Source organism: Gopherus flavomarginatus, chromosome 3 (assembly GCF_025201925.1).
Source record: "Gopherus flavomarginatus isolate rGopFla2 chromosome 3, rGopFla2.mat.asm, whole genome shotgun sequence".
NCBI lineage: Eukaryota > Metazoa > Chordata > Testudines > Testudinidae > Gopherus > Gopherus flavomarginatus.
In genome coordinates this window covers 225,541,545-225,566,635 of record NC_066619.1, presented here as the reverse complement: position 1 = coordinate 225,566,635, position 25,091 = coordinate 225,541,545, and the positions used below count along the sequence as shown (strand labels likewise).

The window sequence follows — 25,091 nt, the reverse complement described above, 5'->3', positions numbered from 1 at the left end:
CCATGAAATTGCCCCAAATGAACCCAGAATTTAGTAGGGCCCAAAGTATGCTATTGGACGCTTCTTTCATTTGTTTCCTTTGTTTCAGCTACTATGTACTATGTATAGAGTGTTAATATTCTAATATTTTTCTTTTGATTTTTCTTCTCAGCATGCTGCATAGCTTAAACATTTGATGTTCATGTTTATATGCTTAACCTTTTTGTGATCATACTGAAGACAAGTGACCTTGTCCTGCTATTGTTCCTTAAGCACAGCTCCTACTGGGGTTTTGTGTGTGGATTGATGGTAGAACTGGGTCCAGGGACTGTAACTTGTTGCTTGCATTGTAAGATTTATTTTTTAATAACAAAGTATTTTGAATAGATTGATAGCTATGTGACTACATCACATTGTCAAATTATCAGCTGTTCTTACAAATTCTTGCTGTGCCTCTTTACTGTTTCTAATAGCATGAAATAATTTGATTGACAACTTTCTTTTATGTTCTGTGCTTGCTTTCCATGCTTTCTTTCTTTTTGGCTGTGCCAGGAGACAAACTTGCTAGTGAAGTTTTTTACATCTTTCAGATGGCTTGTGACCTGAACTGTACAGCAGAAGGTATCTGCTGAGATCACATAATTTATTAACCAATTATGAGATCTGAAATAAAACACACAATTTTAGAATATCTTATTAACTCTTCAAGAATGAAAGTTTGCTTAGATGCTTTTGTGACTTCTCGTTTTGTTATGTTAGCTGTAAGTACACACAGCACATCAGAATTCTAGTTTTGGATTTTGGTCTGAATTAATGCATCTGCACCTTAATTTACCAGATGGACTGGGTGCTGCTTCACGAGATTGACAGATATCAGCACTAATAGAATAGTAATATTAGGCAAAGCATCTGTGATTTCCTTGTAAAAACGCTGCAAGACTTGTAGGCTTTCCAGGCCAGAAACTAAAAGTCTGCTGCTGAGATTGTCTATATTGCAGAAGAAGTGCAACTAGATACTCTCTCATCCATTCACCTTGCTGTTTTACAGTAGTGAATGTGACTAAACTGAGACATGAAATTCTCCCTGTCATCAAAAAAAAAAAAAAGAAGTATCACCCACCAGCAGTAAAAGATAATTTTATGGGCACACTTTCTGAAGTTTGACTTCTGGCCCAAAACCAAACCAAAATTTTATATATATGAAACCCATTCAAACCAAAACTGCTGAGTTTCACATTGCTCAATTTAGATCTGTGTTCATGCTAGGGAAACTTCCTCTGGGACAGGAGCTGGGCTGTAGTGAGACTCCCAGGTCACCAATACACTTATCATTCATAGTTACTAAATAGCTGTCAATCAGTAAAGCAGAATCCAGACCAGGGGTAGACAATTATTTTTGCAGGGGGGACCTCTCCGTAAATTTTGAAAAGCTGTCACGGGCCACACATTTCTACTATATTAATGGAGGGGGTACGGGGTCTGGGAGGGAGTTTGGGTGCAGGAGGGAGCACCAGGCTGGTGCAGAGTGTTGGCGTGCAGGAGACGGTGTGGGTTGTGGGCTCTGGCCAGGAGGCATTTACCACAGGCGGCTCCCAGCTGGCGGCGCAGCAGGGCTCAGGCCGGCTTCCTCCATGCCATAGCCCCATGCTGATCCTGGAAGCGGCTGTGGCTGGCACGTCTCTGGATGCCTCTTGGGAGAACGGGGGTAGCGGGTCTCCGTGTGCTGTCCAAAAGCACCAGTTTCCAGCCAATGGGAGCTGTGAGGATGGTGCTGGGGGTGAGGAAAGCGTGCAGGGCCCCTTCCCCCCCACCCCCTGCCAGGGGCTCACAGAGACATGCCTGCAGCAGCCAGCCACTTCTGGGATCAGCGTGGGGCCATGGCAGCACCATGCTGTGTCACGGGACTTTTAATGGCCCAGAGATCACGAGGGGACAGTCAAATTGCTGGTGGGCCAGACAGAAATGTTAAACGGGCCATATTTTGCCCACTCCTGCTCCAGATGTCTGTCCTCATCTGATCTATCTGTCCTGCAACTTCTGAAGGCAAACGTTTTCAGGAAATGGAATTAATTTCAGTATTTTTCTTATTTTGATTAGGTAGAATTTTGCCATCTCTGTTTTTCACTCCCTCATTTCTATGCATGTCTCTTTATAGTTGAAATGCAGTGATTTCCTAATATATGCATTTAATATCTTTAAAAAATCACTCCACTTATGTCTAAATAATCTGCTTCTAAATATATAATTAGAAAAACATATGCACAATGTAATTAGGATAAATGGGTTAGCCACAACTAACATTACATTGACAGCAATAGAAACTAATTTTCTTCATTTTAAATAGTTTATCTAAAAGTCTAAACCAATTGATGTTAATGACCAGTATTTATCACTGCTAAAAACATTTGGTCTTAATAGCTAGTATGTTGTCAGGGCAGACTGCTTAGAGTATCACAAAATTTATTATGATCAACTAAACATTTAAATGATTGGCTGTTGGTTACTGAGCTACATTTCAGCATGGTTATTGAACTATATTTCTTAGGTCAATTTGAAGTTTTGTAAGTAAACAAATTTGTTTCAGAAAAGGAGCTTAGTGTCTTTCAAGGAGCTATGGTTTTTGTGATTTTTCTCGAATTTTTCCATATTTTGGTATTACTTCCTCTACCTTGACCTCAGAGACCCTAATAGTGACAGCCCTCTTGGTTTGAAGGACTTGCTATTCATCATAGATTTTAAAGCCAGAAAGGACCTTCTGCAAAACACAGGTCATATAATTTCAACCATTAATTCCTGCAGCAAGCTCAGTAGTCTGTGTTGAAGCTGGAACATATCTTTAGAAAGGCATCCAATCTTTAAATCAAGATCTCAAAAGACAGAGAGTTGAGAATCTTCCCACAGGATGCAATCAGTGCCATCCCATGAGTCAGCAAAGAGGCTCTATCCAAAGCCATATGAAGGATTAACTCATACCCGAGCTTAAATGTCCTAAGACAGCAAAGTGTACGTACACGAGAAAGTACACCACTGCAATGTTTAATGAACTTCTGTCTCTTTCAATTTCTTGAACCAGGTGGCAACTATGACAGCCGGTTTGATGTAGACAAGGGCACTGGAACCATCATTGTAGCTAGACCTCTTGATGCAGAACAGAAATCAAATTACAACCTGACAGTAGAGGCGACAGATGGAACCAGCTCTATCAGCACCCAGGTAATGGATTTCTAATAGTGTTTGTTAAAAGAACTTGTGAATGAAGAACTTGTAGCCCTTCTTTTTCTGGCCATGCATATGGTATGTATAAATTAGGGACTGCATCTGAAAAAGAAGTGGATTATGATGTTGATACTGCCTTAGTGTTGGGCATTTGAAGTGGAAAGGTTATGTATAAATAGATTAGTACAATTTGAATTAACAACTTTCAAATATTCCTATAATATCAAAGTAAATGAAAAACAAGAGCTCAGCCTTACATATGTGATTCACTTACAAGAAAAGAATTAATAATTTTTAAAAATCAGCAACCTCCATGAGTGTTTCAGCAAGGCATTAAATAAATCATTGTCAATCACTTTGAGAGCTGTGGATGGAAAACTTTCAGTATAAAATCAATATCATTGTTATTCCGCAACAAAAAGCTAACTGCAACATATTGTGAGCCATCTCTTCCCCTTCCTGCATTAAAAGCTATGCGAGCAAGTTCAGTGTGATGACATTTCAGTTAACATATCCATTGTGGAGATTCCCTCAAACCACCTTTCAGGGGAGGTGAGGTTTGCCACCTATGGAAACGAGTGTAGGGCTGGAGGACCCATGACAGGCCATGTGTCTCTGTACCAGCTCTGGCTTGCTTGAAACTTCACTAGCAGGGAGTTCTCCTTGGCTTGGCAGCCTATGGGGAGGTTACACAGAGAAGAAAATGCAGCCTGTGGCCAGAGAGGATATGACATGCATCACCAGAACTCATCCCAGTCTTCTCCCCTAGTGTGGACCTGGATGCATAGAGAGCACTCCACCAGTTCCATGTTGCAGTGGACAATGCCATGGAGGTGTATGAGTCCCCTTTCCACATTGAAGGCAGTAGATCCATTCATGGAAGACCCCTGAATTGGACTGGAAGAGTATGCTGTGATTCTCTGTAATCTATAGTAGCTCCTCAGTTAGAGCATGAAGTATGCATCACTTATAGCTATTTATCTTTTATTTTCAATTAAATGTGGAAAATTCTTTAATGTGACGTATAGGTTAAAGTAAAGTATATAGTTAAAATATAAATGTCAAGAAAAGCTAAAGTGAAGGATTGAATACCATTTCCTACCTGCAGCATTGCACACTCCTGCATGCATTTATGGCATATATGTTATGACACTAACAGCATTATATTAAGCTTCATAATATTTGATCAAAAAGCAGGAGCTGCACTTACTACATTTGTACAGTGTAGAGACCTAAAGTTGCTGTTGAAATTTACCATTATTTTTACTTGTTAGCACAGCCTTCATATATTAAAAATGTCTTTTGCATTTCCCTTTCTTTTTAAAAGAGAGAAAAAGTTTGACATGTTTTTCTTAGTGTTGGAATTTGTCAGGAGCATAACTGCTCTCTCTGACCCTCACAAAGCTTAGGGGCCCCTAAATGGTAGAGAGAGAATGTAAGAATTGCTGCTGTTGCCATCAGTGAAAGTGCAACCAAACTTTGGTCCAGATCCTGGGCTCTCCTTGGCACAGCTCAGGAAGAGGCAGATGGAAAGGTCTCTGAAAGGCAGCCACTCCCAGTCCTTATTCAAGGCCAAATTGATGGTGTTAAGTTTGCAAATGAATTGCAGCTCAGCAGTTTCTCTTTGAAGTCTGTTTTTGAAGTTTTTTTAGTTGAAGTAGGACTACTTCTAAATCTGTTACTGAGTGTCCAGGGAGGTTGAAGTGTTCTCCTACTGGCTTTTGTGTGTTACCTTTCCTGATGTCTGATTTGTGTCCCTTTATGTAGAGACTGTCCGGTTTGGCCAGTATACATGGTAGACGGGCATTGCTGGCACATGATGGCATATATCACATTAGTAGATGTGCAAGTGCATGAGCCTCTGATGGTGTAGTTGGGTCCTGTGATGGTGTCACTAGAGAAGATATGGGAACAGAGAAGGCAACGGGGTTTGTTATAGGGTTTGGCTCCTATTTCTGTGGTGTGGTGTGTAGTTGCTGGTGACCATTTACTTCAGTTTGGGGGGCTGTCTGTAAGCAAGAACTGGGCCTGCCTTCCAAGGCCTATGAGAGTGGGGGATCGTTTTCCAGGATAGGTTATATATCATTGATGATGTGCTGGAGTGGCTGGCTCACTACAAAAGTAATTTTCCCTCTCGGTATTGACATGTCCTCATCAGTTATTGGGAGTGGACAACATCCACCCTTCTAAACTGGCCTTCAATATTGGTTGCATCCGAAGAACTGGGCTGTAGCCCATAAAAGCTTATACTCAAATAAATTTGTTAATCTCTAAAATGCCACAAGTACTCCTGATCACTTGTAAGGTAACTCTCTTCTCTTCATGTGCCAATATATATTTATGCCTGTATCTGTAATTTTCACTCCATGCATCTGAGGAAGTGTTTTTTTTTAATCCATAAAAGCTTATGCCCAAATAAATCTGTTAGTCTTTAAGGTGCCACCGGACTCCTTTTACTCCTTGTTGTTTTCGTTAGATGCACACAGACTCCCACCCATTGTGTTTAAATGAGCTTGTTGTTCTACATTTTTAAAACAAGGTGAACTTTGTAAATACTTACTTTGCAATCTCCCCCAGGGTAATTGGAATGGAAGTAATTAACTTGTCTTCTTTTTTTCCTCTAAATTCACTGATTGCTTCCAGTGGTTTTCTTTTTTTTCTCTCTCTCTCTGGCCTTTCCCTTCTTATCTAGAGTTGGCAGAAGCAAAGGTTGTGGTTTCTTTTGCAGGAGAACTCAGTCTTCCATTTCATTATCTTTCTCTTTCCTCTGTTGGTGGGATAAGCATGGGCTGTGCTGTTAGACTCTCATATGACTGTGGCACATGGATCGACGAGTGTCCATTAGTAGAAACTATAAAACAGGTGGTGCGTGAACAGAATGTTCATTGGCTTTACTCTGGATATATCACCTTTCAGAGCTCATTCAATCTTCTCCTCTCTCTCGTAATTCCTGCCTAACCCAAATGCACCAATCTATTTAAGAAAATCCACAGGACTAAAGTTGAGAGGGTATGTTTCAGGAATGCATCCTCACATTTGATTTAACTGAAAAAGAGCTCCTGTGTAGCTCAAAGGCTTTTCTCTTTCAGCAACAGAAGTTGATCCAATAAAAGATATTACCTCACCCACCTTCTCTCTTAGTTAATTTCACAGAGATATTAATTTATTTTCCCTGAAAATTAGTTATTTAGGACTACCAATGTGAAAATAGAGTTGCACTTAAATCCTGACACCTTTAGTAACAATGATTATAGTTCAAATGCTGAAATCATGCTGGATCTTTGTAAGACCTGATGAGTAGTAAGCAAACTGTGTTAAGCACAAATAAGTTATAAATCCGAATACTATGTTCAGAAATATCAAGTGTAATAAGCCTCCATGGACACCTTTTAACACACAAAATACTTTGACTAAGAACTTGAATACAAAGAGCAGTTTAACAAGCCTTGATTAACTGTAGTACTTGTTTCTAAAGTAATCTTAAATTTTACTTGCAAAAGGAAATGACTTTATCATATTATTGTCTATAGGAAAATAACAAATAAAATATACAGCCCCATTATGTAAAAACAACCCATTGTATCTGACTTTCTAAACTATAAGGCTTTGGCTGGCTGTAAGCCATGAACATCTGTGGAACATTTGACTCTTTCATGACTTTATTTAAATTGCTTGTTTGAAAAATATCCAGGCAGTAGGCATGAAGCTGTTAGTTTCATATGCAGCTAAATGCATGATGCACAAAGAGAATAAACACATTACAGGCCTCCTGTAACAATATTTGACAGTGGTGGAGATGACTGGGACAATCACACTGAAAAAAATCAAGTGTATTCAAAGTACTAATCCTTTTGGATAATACTATTTTGGCCTTAAATGGGAAAGATTATGCATGGGAAATAAGAACAAATGCATGAACTACTCAGTTGATTTTTGTGAAAATTACTGTTTACTACTTCAGCCACTTGTAGCCATTGGTATTGCTATCCATTTTTCAATAAATAGAAGTAATAGATAAGGTAGTTTAAGGCTAATTGCAGCAATTTACTTGTTGCTTTTCTAGAAGCAAAATATTGAATTTTGCTTTATGTAAAATGTATACGTATGTTATTCTTTGGGGTCAATTAGGGAAAGGAGGATACAAGGCCGCTCATTAGTTAAATTTGCATTTTGCTTACAATGACCACACTGCTCAACAGAAACACTTCTCTGTTAGTAGAATAAGATTACTTTATCTCACGAGCATTAACTTTTAAAACAGGCTATTCATGAGCAAGAATATAACTGTAGATAGATATAATTATGAGTAAGAAGAAATTTTTTTCTTTAAACTACATAAGGAAACAAGAGGGTAAACCTAGTAAAAATACAAAAAGAAATTAATTGTTTTTAAACTATATTTTACAAGGATGAATATATTCCAAAGATGAAGACAATTTTTTTATGGATGAATATTCTCATTTTGGAGTTTTACTTGTTGTGGCAATGACATGTATTTTCTCTATAAGTTCCATCTTAATATATTCCTATCACAGTTTAGCTGTCACCCTTGTATTCATCCTTGTAGTCCGGCTTACTTCCAACTCTCTTGTTCTCTAGATCTGCATGCACAGATCTCACTGATGTCAGTGAAGAATGTGTGCACAGATCAGTGGTGTGATAAGGCCATTTATATACCTCTGTAAAATGATTTGAAACTCTGTGGTTTGAGATTTCCTTATTTCAGAGATCCCATTCTGATCTGTTAGCATCAAGCATTTCTATGGTATGCTCCTGCAATCTGCATCTTCTCCCTCCAAGCTACTACCTTATCGTATTCAAAGCAATTTTATAATATTTTCTTTTGAATATAATCTATACCCTACTTTCTGCTTTATGTAGCTATTTTTATTTTATTATGGTTTTCATTTTAAAATGGTATCATACAGATTGTGGTTTGTATTGTGCTTACCCAGAAGCCGATGCTTTCTGGAGTGGCCTCTAAAATTACACCTACACATTTTTTGCATCCAATTTTTGTTTGTGTAAAAATGAGGATCTGGAAATATTATGTGAAAAACTTGTTTGTGAAAATTGTCAGTGCCAGTAGATACTGATTTGAAATAGCTTTGAAAATTTGATCCATTTACATTTTTATTTTATTTTTTATTTTTTACACATCCAGAGACACTGTACACTGCCATCATGTAAGTAGATAGAGACAAAATAATAGCCTTGATGATTGATAAGTTCATCCTGAAACTTAAAATTTAGTTTTCAACTCCACAACTAGGTCAAACATAAAATGTGAGTCTGAAGTTTTGGGGCTTGATTGTGACTTGACTGATGTTTGAGCCAGAGACAGAACAAGTGAGAATGACTGACTCAATAGCTCACTGGTTACAGCATTCGCTTGGGAGACCCAAGTTCAAAAACTGGGGAGCATAGGCACTTAACTCCAGGAGAGTGCAACTGTGAATCCCAAGCAGATATCTTCCTCTGGCTCAGATTTAGGTCTGATCTACACTACACACTTACAGTGGTATAACTACATTGCTCATGGGTGTGAAAAATCCACACGCCTGAGCAATGTAGTAATACTGACCTAACCCCCGGTGTAGGCAGCACTATGTTGGAGAGACAGCTTCTCCTGTCAACATAGCTACTGCTTCTCGGGTAGGTGGAATAATTATGCCAGAGGTGAAGAGTGTTTTCATTAAAGTGGTACAGCAGCGCTGAAGTCCTTCTGTGGTGTGTGGTTTATAGTCTGCACAGCTCTCCTCATTATTTCCTATTGTCTGGTTTTAGGCAGCGCCCCACTCAGCTTGCTGGCTTTTGTTCTCTAACTCTTCCCATGCATTATATAGGAATCCTGGGTACCTGACTTGGTGCTGTGAATTCCATTAGGTTGAAGAGTGTCTAAACGTTAGATGTTGCAGCACCATGGCTATGTCCTCTTTGAGGAACTAGCCTTAATTTGTTTAGCTGGCAGCACTTTTCGTGACTGGGATTAAAGCTGATGTGTTCAGTTCCACAGCAAGGCTTGAGCTCATATTCAACATTAACAATGTAGTACACTATTAAGAGAATCCTCTTTGATAAAGACAATTGTCCTTCACTTCCTTAGTGAAGTGTTAACCCTGAGGTCCCTTCTGCTTGTGTCATTTGGTAGTACCATGGGAAGTTAAAGTTGATAATACTGGTATTGTGCTCAACATTCCCCTTCTCAGTTAAACCAGTTCTTCTACAAGTACTTGCTCATGTCGATTCCACTCTGGGTGTGCACACGCCCACGTGTGCGGTCATTGGTGATTTTTGCCTTAGCGGTATCCGTAGGGTCGGCTGTGGCACCCCCTTGAGTGCCATGCTGATGCATCAGTATGTCAGGCGGTGCTGGCCCTTTGCCCTCTCAGTTCCTTCTTACCACCCATGGTGGTCAGTCAGAATGCCTCTCCTTGCATAGCAATGGCTAGCAGTTTGTCTCTTCTGATTTTGAGCCTTAGGGCCTTGTAAATAGTTTGTTTATGGTAGTTAGTGTTAAGTAATTGTTAAGTGTAGTTAGAAGTTAGAGTTCCATTGGGGACTTTTCCCCAAGCAGGGCATGCCCAGTTCTCTGGGGTTTAAGCCCTACTCGGACTGCAACAGGCCTATGCCTGTTAGTGACCCCCACAGCAGTTGCCTCAAGTGCTTGGGGAAATGAAATGTGAAGGACAAGTGTAATATCTGTAAAAACTTTCAACTCAGGCCCCAGAAAGAATATGATGTACATTTGAGGGCTCTCTTCATGGAGGCTGTTCTCCGACCGGCTTCTGAGCTGTCCCGACTGGACTCTACCCCTAGTACCTCAACCATGGTGCCTAGCGCACCCCTGGCACCAAGTTCTACCCGGCACCGCTCTCCTACACTGGTACCCAGAAAGACAACCAAGAAACATGGCGTCCTGGCACCGAGCAAGAAAAGCCATGGGGTTTCAGACAAAGGACCCAGTTCTGGCCACCCACCCACACCTGAGCCATTTGAACGTGCTTCCAGTTGAGGCCCATAGCCCCTCAAAGGATCCACTGCTGACTACCAGGAGCAGTAGGGGACCCAGACTTGTGGTGGGGTCGATGCCTTCCCAGGCTCTCCCAGCACCTAAAGAGCAGAGGCCTCTACCAGCACCACTGGCTTCATGTGTGCCGCAGGAAGCAGCAAAGTCTCCCTACTAGAGCAATCCAGCCACCAAGACATCCCAGAGGCAGTGCTGATCTCCTATGCCGAGGCAGTGCTTTCCCACTCCGAGCTGCAGATCTCCGGCTTTGCAGCCCAGATCCTCAGGTGCTCACCTTAGATCACTGGCACCGTGTCACTGTCTCCGCCCTCTTGATGCAGGTTACCTAGGGGGAGGCACTGGTCTCCATATTACCAGTATCATTCAGCCTCACGCCGATCATATTCCCGTCACGATACTGATCGCCCCAGCACTGGTCCTCCTATTCGAAGTGCTGGTCTCCAGTGGCGACGGTCAGCCAGCAAACGTAGGCATTGACGGCTCCACCATGGTCACCGGAAGGGCATTGTTCCATCATGGATGGGCAGTTTATTTCCTTGCCAAGGCGTCATCGGCGTGATTGGGCACTGGCGGCTGTGTCGACTTCTGCAGCGCTGCCTTGGCAGCATGACCAGTGGCCAGTACAGTGGCCCTATTGGAATGCGTGGGACATGCTTGTGATGCCAATGACCCTTTCGCACCACTTGTCAGCCACCACCTTGGAGCAAAAGTTGATGGCACCGGACTCAGTGCAGGAAACGTGCTCAGAGGTCGGGGTAGAGGAGCCAGTGCCCACGCCAAAACAATGATGCCCCGGGCCTCTCCAGGTGGTAAAATCATTTTCTTCATCCCTGGATGAGATGGTGGCGGGACCCTGGAGGGGATAGCCCACTGCACGAAGAGAACACCAGGCCCTGCTTCGACAGGTGGCCGAGAACCTTGGGCCTACAGGTGGAGGAGATGGCCGAGCAAGTGGACACCTTGTTCAATGTGTTCTCCGCCTCTACCCCTGCCTGTGTTGCACTACTAGTGCATGATGGGGTCCTGAAAATTGCCATGGTCCTCTAGCAAATTCCATTATCCATCCCTCCCACCTCCAAAAGGGTTGAAAAGGAGGAGGGTACCGTGGCAGCAAGATGCTCTCTTCAAATGGCATAGGACAGGCTGACTTGGCGCTACGGTGGTCACATCGGCGTGGTCAATGAGGCAAAGCTCTTATCTTCAGACCATTGCATTGAGGTCTGCATTTCTTGGGAGAAACCAAGACTTCCCATTTTATGGGAATGGACTCTTTGGAGAGCAGACAGACGGTTGCATGGGTTGGAGGACACTCGGTCCACCCTTTGCTCACTGGGCATGCATACACCACAGTCTGCAAGGAAGCAGTTCTGGTCATCACCAAGACCTTGGCAGCCTTGATGGGGGTCTGCAAGGAGAAAAGATAGACACATGAGCTTTGGTTGTCGCCACTTTTCCTCCTGCTCACCCACGCAGCCCAGTCCGGCAAAGCATCCTGGAAGCCAGAAGCACTCGTTTTGAGGGTACACTCGAGAGCAACACCCCAGTCATCCCCTTGGATCCACTTGGTTCTTTCGTCAGCTGTCTCCATCCCACCATTCATCCTGGTTTGAAGGTCACCTCGGACTGCTGGGTCCTAGAGATCTTGAGACTATCCCCCGCAATTCTCGAATGCCCCTCCCTCCCACGCCCTCTCTTCTGTGTCCCTCTTCAGGGACCCTTCTCATGGGTAACATCTCATTCAGGAGGTCGAGAACCTACTTCACCTGGGTGCAGTGGAGGAGGTTCCTCGGGACAAGGAGTGAAAGGGGTTCTACTCTTGCTACTTTCTGATCCTGAAAGCAAAAGGGGGCCTCAGGCCTATTCTAGACTTGTGACGCTTCAACAAGTCTCGCATGAAGTTGAAGTTTCTTATGGTATCCGTGACCTCCATCATTCCATCCCTGATCCGCAAGACAAGTATGCCACTCTTGACTTGAAGGACACTTATTTCCATGTTTCATGGTCACAGTTGCTTCTTCCATTTCATGGTGGGCAGACACCATTTCCAGTTTAGTCACTGCCCTTTGGCCTCTCATCAGCCCCAAGGATGTTCACAAAATGTATGGCACCAGTGGCCATTTACCTGAGATGTCAATGGGTCCAGGTCTTCCCATAGCTTGACGATTGGCTCATCAAGGGCAGATCTCCAGAATAAGTGTAGAGGAGCCTTGATCTGGTGCTCTCCACCTGCCGCAACCTGAGCCTGTTGATAAATGACAGAAAATCCATCTAAGGCCTGTGCAATGGGTAGAGTTCATTGGAGCAGTTCTCGACTCCACGTAGGCCACAGCCATCCTTCTGGAGGCATGTTTTCAGGCCATGTCAGATCTGATCTCCCATGTGAAAAGCCACCCAATCACCATGGCTCACACCTGCCTGCAGTTGTTGGTCACATAGCTGCATGTACATACATAGTCACCCATGCCTGGCTCTTTCTCCAGCCTCTGCAAGGGTGGCTGGTGCTGGGGTGCTGAATCACATCCGGTTGTCCATGGAATGATGGTTGGACCCCAGGTCAGTGTTGGAGGGAGTTCCCTTTGTGACCCTGTCCCCGTCAATGACCTTGGTCTCCGATGCTTTGGACCTGGGCAAGCTCAGCACATAGGGACGATCTGGCCCTCTATATCAATGTCAGGGAGCTCAGAGTAGTTCACCTGGCCTGCCAGGCTTTCTTACTTCATTTGAAGGGCAAGGTGGTGCAAGTCCTGATGAACAATATTGCAACTATGTATTACATCAACGGGCAGGGCGGAGCCAGGTTGTTGGCCCTTTGCCAAGAAGCTGTCCGCCTTTGGGGCTTTTGTGTGTGGCATGCCATTCATCTGGTAGCCGTGCACCTGCCCGGGACCAGGAACGTATTAGCAGATCACCTAAGCAGGGCCTTCTCATCTCACCATAAGTGGTCACTCCATCCAGCAGTAGTTAGTACAAATCTTCCAGAGGTTGGGGACTCCCTAGGTGGACCTGTTTGCGTCCAGGCAGAACAGGAAGTGCCTTGTGTTTTGTTCGATATAGGGGAGGGACAGGGGCTCCGTCAGATGCCTTTCTCATCCTGTAGTTGGGGTCTCTGATGTACGCCTTCCCACCAGCGCCATTGATTCACAGAGTCCTCATGAAGATCAAACAGGACAGGTGAAAGTTATCCTGATAGTCCCTGCGTGGCCTCCCCGGCACTGGTTCGGCACGCTGCTGGACCATTCACTAGCTGCCCCGCTGGCTATACCTGCTGTCTCAAAACCAAGACTGACTTCCACACCTAAACGTGGTGGCACTACACTTGATAGCATGATTGCTGCGTGGCTAAATGTGAATGAACAGGAATGCTTGGCCTGTATTCAGCAGGTCTTGTTTGATAGCACGAAACCTTCCACCAGAGCGACTTACCTGGCCAAGTGGAAAAGGTTCCCATGCTGGAGCTCAGAACAGCGTATGCAGGCTGAGCAGGCCTCGCTGCAGGAGATCCTGGATTATTTTCTACACTTCAGACTCCAAGGTTTGTACCTGTCACTGATCAGCGTCCATCTGGCCACTCTTTTGGCTTTCCACGCTTCATTCCAAGACAGGTCGGTCTTCACTCATGACATGACGGCATGGTTTTTGAAAGGTCTGGAGCGTCTCTGCGCGCATGTCTGGGATCCCATCCCTTCCTGGGACCTGAACCTCATGCTGTCAAGGTTCATGGGGCCTCCCTTCGAGCCTCTGGCTTCCTGCTCTCTCTTGCTTCTCTCCTGGAAGGTTTTGTTCCTGGTTGTGATAACATCAGCCTGCAGGGTGTCCCAGATCAGGGCACTTACTTCAGAACCACACTATATGGTATTCTACAAGAATATGGTCCAGCTGTGACCTCATCTGGTATTTCTGCACAAGGTAGTTTCCCAATTTCATACTGGCCAGGACATATACTTACCTGTCTTCTTTTCAAAGCCTCATATGTCAGATGAGGAATGCAGGCTGCATGCCCTGGATGTCAGGAGGGTGCTGACCTTCTATACAGCAAGGACAAAGCCATTCCATAAGTCGACACAATTGTTTGTTGTGGTGGCAGACAGAAAGAAGAGTCACCCAATATCTACTCAAAGGATTTTGTCCTGGATCACTGTCTGCATCCGATACTGCTATGAGAAGGCAAAAGTGCCTCTACTGGAAATTGTGATGGCACACTTGACTAGGGTACAGGCATCAACAGCAGCCTTTCTGGTGCAGGTTCCAGTCCAGGGGATCTGTAGGGCCGCTACCTGGTAATCTGTCCACACCTCCTTGTGCACTTACCCAACAAGCTTGAGACGACGCTGGCTTTGGCAGAGCAGTGCTACAAATTGCATGACCGTGAACTCCAAGCTCACCTTCATGGACACTGCTTGTGAGTCACCTAGAATGGAATCAACATGAGCAAGCACCTGAAGAAGAAAAAACGGTTACCCACATTTTTGTAACTGCTGTTCTTTGAGATGTGTTGCACATTTCCATTCCATTTTCCATCCTCCTACCCCTCTGTCAGAGTTGCCAGCAAGAAGGAACTGAGAGGGCGTAGGGCCAGTGGTGCCTGACATACTGACACTTGTGCACGGAACTCAAGGGGGCACCATAGCCAACCCGACGGATACTGCTAAAGCAAAAACTCCCAACGGCCATGCATCTAGGCGTGCACGCACACCTAGAATGGAATGGACATGAGCAACACATCTCGAAGAATGACAGTTACGGAAAGGTAGGAAACCATTTTTTCTAATGTTAATGGCTGTGGGAATGAATACTGAGCTACTATATTTGCTTACACAATCACAGCACTGCTGATATTTAACTCAGTACTTTGCACAGTGTGTTGAGCTACCTTGAACCAGATATTGTGCTCTACTCTGTCCCCATTGCATTGCACTACATTGCTTTGGCAGTGCAAAGAGTGTGGAATCTGACCACAGTTTCCCTGCTGGGATTCTCCCAGTAAGACATATGAACACTTACAGCACAATCCACACTGAGTATAACATATCAAAGAACCACAGTTACTGTAGAATAAGTAAACATTTATTTTCATTGTACACCGTACACAGATGGTTTCTATTTAAGAGACCTCTTCTTAAAGATTTTTAACTGTCTGGACTTCTGGCTTTTTTCTGTGAACCTTTTTTCCTCCTGATTTCCTGAGTGTCCTGTTTTCTTCTGTATTTTCACCAATATTTATCAACATAATCTTTTTTTCCATTGTGTCATTTTAGGTATATATCAAAGTGATAGACACAAATGACCACAGGCCTCAGTTTTCCACCTCAAAATATGAAGTCATTATACCTGAGGACACAGTGCCAGAGACAGAAATTTTGCAAGTCAGTGCCACCGACAGGGACGAGAAGAATAAACTAATTTATACAATGCAAAGTAGCACTGATCCCATCAGTCTCAAGAAATTTCGTTTGGATCCTGGAACAGGCTCTCTTTATACATCTGAAAAATTGGATCATGAGGCCATCCACCAACATATACTTACAGTGATGGTAAACAAGCATACCTGTTATTCTTTAACAGATAATATGATTACCTTTTTCACATTACAGTTAGTATGCTTTTAATATACATTTAGGTCCTGATCTTGGAGAAATGTACAAATGTTTTTTCTTTACACTCTTTGAGTAGTCCCATTTATTTAAATGGTAAGATTCAAGGCCTAAATTCATAATAGTTCTCTCAGAAATTGGATTAGTAGTTATATTAATAAAAGTTGGTGCTAATGATTAATAATGTGTTCATTGTTTTAGGTACGAGATCAAGATGTTCCTGTCAAACGCAACTTTGCTAGAATTGTCATTAATGTTAGTGACACAAATGATCATGCGCCGTGGTTCACCAGCTCTCCCTATGAAGGACGGGTATATGAGTCAGCAGCTGTTGGGTCAGCAGTACTCCAAGTAACAGCATTAGACAAAGACAAAGGGAAAAATGCAGAAATTGTGTACTCTATTGAATCAGGTATATCCACTGTCTCATAAGTCTTCTATATAGTTTAAAATTTACTTTGTTTGGTCATAGTTAGCTTAAAATGTCAGTATGTAAAAATAATCCATTATAAAATCAAAGGCCAATATAAATATTTCTATAATATTTTTTTAAAAAACATACAAATTTAAGTGGACATATTATTACATCCTAAACATTATTTCATTTGGCTACTGCTTGAGAACCTCAAAGTGAAAATGACTAGGAGCCAAATAGAAGTAAATGTGAAACTGATTCTTTTGTTTTTTGTTCTCCTAGTGGAGAAAATTGAAGAAAAGTTACCCTTAAAAGAGCATAAATATTATAATTAGTGAAAAGTAAACTACATTTTTAAATACTTTTTGATTTTATCATCTAAGATATATTTTTTAAAATAGATGAATAAATGTTTTAATTTTAAAAATATTAGGTCAGGCTCTTGGATCTGGCTCATTGATACATGGTACAGAATGGAGAAGGGGTACAGAAAGTTCACTTTAAATCACCTTCACGTTCCTGCAATGCATGGAACACTGCCTGGTTCCAGTCTGGGAGATGTAGCGGCTCCCAAGCTATAACCCATTACTAGGTGGTTTTAAAAGGGGTGAGAGTTTGCTATCCTAGCCCTATACCACCTGGGGATTGTCCTTGATGGAAGGGAGTCCTTGAGTAGCCAGTTAACTTGGGTTTGCAACTGCTTTGTGCTGACAAAACCAGTGCAAAACAGCCACAATGGAATCTAGGATTCGGCCACTTATTTTTAACCTCACAGTATCTCTTTAATACATATCCTTGTCCATTCTGTTAATTAATTAATTACACTTGATTTCTTAGCATTAGAAAATGAGGTCTTCCATTTATCCACAGATTAGTGACAGTATGGACAACATCTCATACCTGACTCACCAGTGTTTCTCATCTCTTACATGGAGAGATCGTTGGTGGTGACAGTTCACTTTTCTTGCTTCTTCATTCCAATGCGTGTCTTGTTGGCTTCTCTCCTAAGGTGCCCACAAGTGGCAATGATAGTAGCTTTAAGAAGTGAATAAATACCACAGGAACCAGACTGAAATACTAACTCATTTTATTTGGACTACCAAGCATCAACCAGTCGGTAATGACTTTTGGTCACACCAATAAATTATATATGAATGGCTCTATATCCCCTTGCCAAGCACCTGAACTATCCAACCACACATGCTGCAAAATGAACATGCTCTGTGTTTATGTTAGCAATAAAAAAAACCCACCATTGTAAATAGAGTTAAATTATTTTCTAGCTTTACAAAATGTTATGAAACAAAAGTCAGTATCAAGCATCTGAAACTTTATTAAAATGTACAAAAAATACACTATGTGATCATTACATGCAAAATTATATCTTATGATTTGTCCCAGCTATTAAAGCATTTTTAAACCGTACAGCTTCATTATTATAATTAAAAAAGAGATTTCTATTGCTGAAATTTCATTCAAATACATAAACCATTGCAACTATAATATAATACATGCTTTATTTTCATAATTTTTTAATAAATTTGATTATGATGCTCTAAGGAGGAAAATGAGTAAACATGATAAATTCCTTTAAATGTATCAGTTTTCTATTATTTGTATAAATATTACATATTTCCTAAGGTAGTATGTAAGGGTTCATGAAACTCTATTCCTGACTTACCTAGATCAATAGTGCATTCCATTTTATGAATGCCAAAGCATTTCAAGAAAAGAGTTTGAGTGTTCTCTCTCTTTCTCTTTCATCTCTTCCTCACCTCTGCCCCCTAATCTCTCCAGATTTTTGTGGGAGTAAATGTTAAACTTACTTTCTTAGCTTAATTTTTTATAGAATTGTCAACTACTGGGAAGTTAAAGCATTGTGGTTGATGTCCTAAGCATATGGAATGAACATTCCTTAAATGCTTGTAATGGCTGATGGGATTTGTAATAGGATATTCTAAGAATGCCACTGTGCTTAGAGCCTTAACTAACAGAAAAGAAAATATCAACTGCCCACTCATCTGCATAATTCAAACATTTTAAATAAAATATTTCCCCGTTGAGAACATGGTTTTAGTAATATTTGCTGTATTTGCTCTGTAATTAAACTTTTGAGGAACCACACATTCTAGTCTAATTCAGTGCACGTGTTGACATCTTACAGGCTGCAAAATCCATTACAATTTCTTTTACTTGCAAAAGGCTTATTCATAACTACTTGTTTTCAACTGTTGTATATCAAATTGCAGCTGGTAAAATTCAGAAAGCACAAGGCATAGCCTATTAATTGTGGGGGGATCTTTTCTCTAGTTCTCTCTCTGTTGCCACTCTATTCCATGCCTTCATCACTGCGCTCCATCTTTGCCAGTCTCCTGTTGCAGTTTTAGCATATTCCTATGTCATTTGGATAGCTTTCAATTCTGCTTCTGTTGTGCGTTCTTTGGTCTGCCTCTTCTCTTGGGGGTTCCAGTTCAATGCCTGTCTTGTTATGTTATTTGGGTCTTTCATCCATGCAAGGCCTACCCATCTCCCTTTTGTTCCATATTTTCCTGCCCTATCACTTTCTGTTTCATTCTCCTCCCGAGTTCTTCATTTGTGATGTTTTTTTCCTGGCCATCTGGTTTTGAAGATTTGTCTAAAGCAGCTGTTTATGAAAACTTTGAATTTAGATAGTAAGATCTTAATAAGACCAAGTTTCAGTGCCATATAGTAAGGCCGACTTTACAATGGTGTTAAATATTCAAAATTTAGTTTGGAAGGCAAGGTTTCTGGTTTTCTTAGCTCAGCTTAAGAGTTGCACAGGCTTGACTATTTTGCTTTAATTTCTTCATCTGTTTCATCCTGTTTTACTTAAAATGCTTCCAAAATATGTGAAATATCAGATACTTCTTTGTCAGTCACAGAAAGCATTATTGATGTTTCTTGTTGTGTGTTGATTTTCATGGTTTTTGTTTCCTTGGTTCTCATTTTCAGCCTTGGAGATCATTTGTTTAGGTTTGCATGTAAAATTCTGTGGGTATGGAATAGCTAGTTGATGTCATCTGCAAAATCAAGATCCTTTAACTTCTGTGTGAAATTCTATTGTATGCCTCTGATTGTTCTGTGGTCTTTCTCATTACCCAATTCACTACTAATAAAAAGAGCATGGGTGACAAAAGACAACCTTGTTTGACACCCGTAGTAACCTCAAATAGCTGTCAGTTCACTGTTATATATTAGTTGGCATGTCTTATGTTCATAGCTGTTCTGAATGATGTTCATCAATTACTGAGGGATTCCATAGTGTCTAATTCGCTAAGGAATCTTTAATTTAAATCATTACTTCTAAAGGACATTTGAATTAACGGTTAATTGAGATGCACTTGAGACACGTTAAAAGCACTGTTTTTTCCTACAAATGAGGCAATTAATTTTAATTCCTGAAATATAACTATTATGGTACTAACCTGAGTTCCTAAATATATTTTTTGTGTTTAATGGCTGCTTTGATTTGATTGACCATGAGCTCATTAAGAAGATTGATTTAAGGAAGGAACATCACCAGTAATTTTTTAAGGTTATAAAAAACTTGGCATATTTTAAGACATTTTATTTTATTTTATTGCATTTTATTTTAGGCCTGGACAACTATTCCAGTTAAGTTAAGGCAAAGTATCGTAGAGTAAAACAAAAGTTAGTACTGACTATTCTTTATAGGAAAATTCCAGATATAATTGTATTCTATTGGGTCAGAGTTTGTTGTGTATCCAGACGTCCGTTCTAAGCAACTTTCAAATTATCAAAATTTGGCAGAGTATTTTTGGATCCAGGAAGTATCCTCCAAAACAGTAAAAGTTCTGGAGGTACTGGAGCTTCCAGTGCATCCAATACAAACACATTCATAAGACAATGCCTTAATGGGAGATATTTCTGTGCTCTGGAGCAAGGCAAGTCAAATTGTTGCTAAAGATCTATAAATGGTTTAAATTGATCATTATCAATTTGCTGTGACACAGTTATAAATTCTCTGTTCATCCAATCCCTCCACATCAAAGTTTTGCCACCAATTTTAAGGATGAGATTGTTTAAGGGTCCTCCTCTATGTGGGCAGCCCTGGTTTATGGCCAGCTGGGCACGGACTCTTAATTTTTGGACATTTATCTTTGTCTCTTTCATTGTTAACGTTTTGTTTCTTTTTTCTTTTTCTCTACAGGGAATATTGGAAATTCTTTTACTATAGATCCCATCTTGGGCACTATTAGAATTGCAAAAGAACTAGATTGTAGTAACCAAGGAGAGTACAATTTGGTGGTAAAAGCTACAGATAAAGGAAATCCTCCAATGAGCGAAGTAACTTCAGTGCTTATCTTTGTCACAATTTCTGATAATGCCTCACCAAAATTCACACTGAAGGAATATTCTACAGAAGTCACTGAAGGTGCCAGCATTGGTAGTTTTGTTGGAATGGTTACTGCGTATAGTCAGTCTTCTGTAGTTTATCAGATAAAAGATGGTAATGTAGGTGATGCCTTTAATATCAATCCAAACTCAGGTGTCATCACCTCTAAGAAGATGCTTGATTTTGAAACTGTGTCTTTTTACATGCTAACTGTTCAAGGAACCAACATGGCTGGGTTGTCTACTAATACAACTGTTTTGGTGCATATTCGGGATGAGAATGACAACTCACCAGTTTTTATGCAGGCAGAATACACGGGACTCATCAGTGAATCAGCTTCAATTAACAGTGTAGTTCTAACTGACAAGAATATCCCATTAGTAATTCGAGCTACAGATGCTGATAAAGAATCAAATGCTTTACTGGTTTATCAAATTGTTGAACCATCTGTGCACAAGTATTTTGCCATTGATTCTAGCACTGGTGCCATTCGTACCATAATGAGTTTGGACTACGAAGAGACAAACATTTTCCAATTTTCAGTACAAGTACATGATACGGGGACACCATGTTTATTTGCAGAATATGCAGCTAATGTTACTATTTATGTAATTGATATCAATGATTGTCCTCCTGTGTTTTCAAAAGATTTGTATGAGGCATCCCTTTTGGTGCCTACGTATAAAAGAGTAACAGTCATCACTGTAAATGCTACAGATGCTGATTCAGGAGCTTTTTCACAGCTAATTTATTCTGTCACTGAAGGTAACATTGGAGACAAATTTTCAATAGATCCTCAGACTGGAACTATAACTGTACAAAATACAACTCAGTTAAGAAGCAGATATGAATTAACAGTCAGAGCATCTGATGGGAGATTTGCAAGCACTACATCTGTAAAAATTAATGTGAAGGAAAGCAAAGCAAGTCAACTCAAGTTCACACAGGGTTCCTACTCTGCAGTAGTGCGAGAGAATTCCACTGAGGTTAAAACAATAGCTGTCATTACTGCTGTAGGGAATCAAATAAATGAGCCTTTGTTTTATCACATTTTAAATCCTGACAGTAGATTTAAAATCAGCTACACTTCAGGAGTACTTTCAACCACAGGAATACCATTTGATCGAGAACAACAAGAATCTTTTGATATAGTGGTAGAGGTGACAGAGGAGCATAAACCATCAGTAGTTGCACATGTTGTGGTGAAGGTCATTATAGAAGACGTAAATGATAACGGTCCAGTTTTTGTTGATCTCCCATATTATGCTGCTGTTAAAGTAGACACTGAAGTGGGCCACATTATTCGACGTGTTACAGCAGTAGATAAAGATATAGGGAGTAATGGAGAGATACGCTATTACCTTAAAGACCATCATGAACACTTCCATATTGGGCCCACTGGTGAAATCACACTCAAGAGACAGTTTGAACCGGACACACTAAATAAGGAATATCTTGTCACAGTGGTGGCAAAAGATGGAGGAGAACCAAGTTTTTCTGCTGAAGTTACAGTCCCAATCACTGTTATGAATAAAGCCATGCCAGTTTTTGAAAAGCCTTTCTATAGCGCTGAGATACCTGAAAACATTCAGTTGCATAGCCCTGTTGTCCATGTACAAGCAAACAGCCCAGAAGGACTTAAGGTGTTTTATAGTATCACAGATGGAGATCCTTTCAATCAGTTTACTATCAACTTCAATACTGGAGTTATAATTGTTGTTGCCACTCTAGATTTTGAGTCCCATCCCGCCTATAAACTGAGTATACGAGCAACTGACTCTCTAACTGGGGCCCACGCTGAGGTGTTTGTAGATATAGTAGTGGAAGATATAAATGATAATCATCCTCTGTTTACAAAGCTATCTTATACTGCAGTCCTTTCTGAGGCATCTGTAATTGGGACATCTGTTGTACAAGTTAGTGCTACAGATGCTGATTCTGGAACAAACAGAAGGATTTCCTATCACTTGGTTGAGGATAATAGCAAGAGTCATGAGTATTTCCACATAGATAGCAGCAGTGGGCTCATTCTGACAGCAAAGACTTTGGATTATGAACAGATCCAGCAAAACAAATTACTAGTAAGGGCAGTAGATGGTGGAATGCCCCCACTGAGCAGTGACATTATTGTAACTGTCAGTATAACTGACCTCAATGATAACCCACCGTTATTTAACCAACTGCTTTATGAGGCTAAAGTTAGTGAACTGGCTCCCCGTGGACACTTTGTAGCCTGTGTAAAAGCCTCAGATGCAGACAGTTCAGATGTAAACAAACTGGAATATTCAATTCTGACAGGCAATGATCACATGCATTTTGTAATTAATAGCAAAACTGGCATCATCGCCATCTCAAACCCACGCAAACAGACCTTGAAGCGTCTTTACAATCTTAATGTGTCTGTGTCTGATGGGGTCTTTAGAAGTTCAGCTCAGGTACAGATAACTGTTACTGGAGCCAATTTGCATAGCCCTGTTTTCAGTCAGAATGAGTATGAAGTGGAACTAGCTGAAAACGCTCCATTGCATACCTTGGTGACTGAAGTTAAAGTGACAGATGAAGATTCTGGGGCTTACGGCCAAATCAGTTATCATATTGTAAATGACTTTGCCAAAGATAGATTTTATACTAATGACAGAGGTCAGATATTTACCTCTGAAAAGCTTGACCGTGAAACACAAACAGAAAAAGTAACTTCTATTAGTTTAATGGCCAAGGATGCTGGAGGAAAAGTTGCTTTTTGCAATGTTAATGTGATACTTACAGATGATAATGATAATGCCCCTCAATTCCGAGCAACAGAGTATGAAGTGAATATTGGATCTAATGTTCCAAGAGGAACATTTATCACTAAAGTTTTGGCATCTGATGCTGATGAGGGTACAAATGCAGACATTACATATGCTATTGAAGCAGAGTCTGAAAGTGTCAACGAGAATTTGGAAATTGATCCTTTGTCTGGTGTAATTACTACAAAAGAAAGCTTAATTGGTTTAGAAAATGAGTTTCTAACGTTCTTTGTTAAAGCCCGGGATGGTGGATCCCCCCAAAAACAATCAGTGGTTCCTATCTATATTAGAATACTCCCACCAGAAGCGACTCTTCCCAAATTTGCAGAGCCATTTTATTCTTATACTGTTTCCGAGGACATTCCTATTGGAGCTGAGATTGATATTATACATGCAGAGCATAATCAGACATTAGTATACACTCTAGTTAAAGGCAACACTCCTGAAAGCAACAGGGATGAATGCTTTGTGATTGACCGACGCAATGGAAGATTGAAAGTTGAGAAGAGTCTTGATCATGAGACAACTAAGTGGTATCAGTTTGCAGTGCTAGCACATTATACGAATGACAGTTATAATGTTGTTTCCTCAGTAGATATAAGCATTCAGATAAAAGATGCAAATGACAATAAACCGGTTTTGGAGTCCAGTCCATATGAAGCATTCATTGTGGAAAACATGCCAAGTGGAACGAGAGTCATCCAAGTGAAAGCAACTGACTTGGATTCAGGACTTAATGGGCAGGTTACATATAGTTTAGATCCATCACAAGAACTGGAAATCACAGAGTCTTTTGCCATAAACATGGAAACAGGTTGGATTACCACCCTCAAAGCACTTGACCATGAAAAACGGGATAAGTACAAAATTACAGTGGTTGCATCTGATCGTGGTGAAAAAATTCAGTTGTCTTCTGTGACAGTGGTTGAAGTTACTGTTACAGATGTGAATGACAATCCTCCACGCTTTACTGCGGAGATATACAAAGGGACAGTTAGTGAAGATGATCCACCTGGTGGTGTGGTTGCTATCTTAAGTACCACTGATGCTGATACAGAAGAATCTAACAGACAAGTCACCTATTATGTTACAGGTAAACATTTTAAAACATTTAATATTAACGTGAGTTATAAAACTAGAATGAAGTGAGGATTCTTACGCTTCAAAAAGATTACAAAATATTTGAAATAGGGCATCTGTGACAGAAGACTTTTTTTAATTTTTATAATATTTCAGAAGCCATCAGGATGCATCATTTTTCTTTTACTTACCTTGTTTAAAAATGGTTTAATTAGAATTCATTTTGTCTTTGTGATATTTATATCTACAGGAGGAGATAGTTAGACTGAAATAAATAGTGCAATGAAAAAAAGCAAAAAAAAAAATCCATAAGATAATAGATGGAACATAGTTTAAATTAATCTTCAGTAGATTTTTAAAAATGTTTTTCTGTTTAGTGTAACTGTTTAAATATGTCGTCCTCTGTAATGCTGCATTAATCACCATGGCAACATTAATAGCAAATACTTAATGCACTTAAATTATTTTTATGTGTATTTATATAAGACCTGAGTTAAAATGCTACTTTTACACCCCCCCACCCACCCCCGAAATATCAAGATATTTTAGAGAGAGAGAGAGAGAGCCATGAGCTGTGATTGTTGGGTTTTTTTGGATTTTCCTTTTCTCCTAA

General features: G+C 40.7%; 2 protein-coding genes across 9 annotated transcripts in view; one reads left to right on the top strand and one right to left on the bottom strand.

Moving 5' to 3' along the window:
• The window catches only part of LOC127048294 (uncharacterized), a 991,921-nt gene that overhangs the window by 318,150 nt on the left and 648,680 nt on the right, over positions 1–25,091 (bottom strand). The gene's annotated exons all lie outside the window — the stretch shown is intronic.
• FAT1 (FAT atypical cadherin 1) overlaps positions 1–25,091 on the top strand; it is a 176,229-nt gene that overhangs the window by 119,389 nt on the left and 31,749 nt on the right. For 7 of the 8 annotated variants that reach the window (XR_007773554.1, XM_050947217.1, XM_050947218.1 and 4 more), the window contains exons 7-10: positions 3,053–3,192; positions 15,481–15,756; positions 16,018–16,228; positions 20,424–24,491. Coding sequence is in view for 7 of the 8 variants with exons in the window: in XM_050947217.1 (XP_050803174.1) it covers positions 3,053–3,192; positions 15,481–15,756; positions 16,018–16,228; positions 20,424–24,491 (4,695 nt within the window). In the remaining variant the exon portion in view is untranslated. Of the gene's footprint in view, positions 1–531; positions 601–3,052; positions 3,193–15,480; positions 15,757–16,017; positions 16,229–20,423; positions 24,492–25,091 lie in introns of all 8 variants that reach the window. The other variant, XM_050947222.1, reaches the window with a different exon arrangement.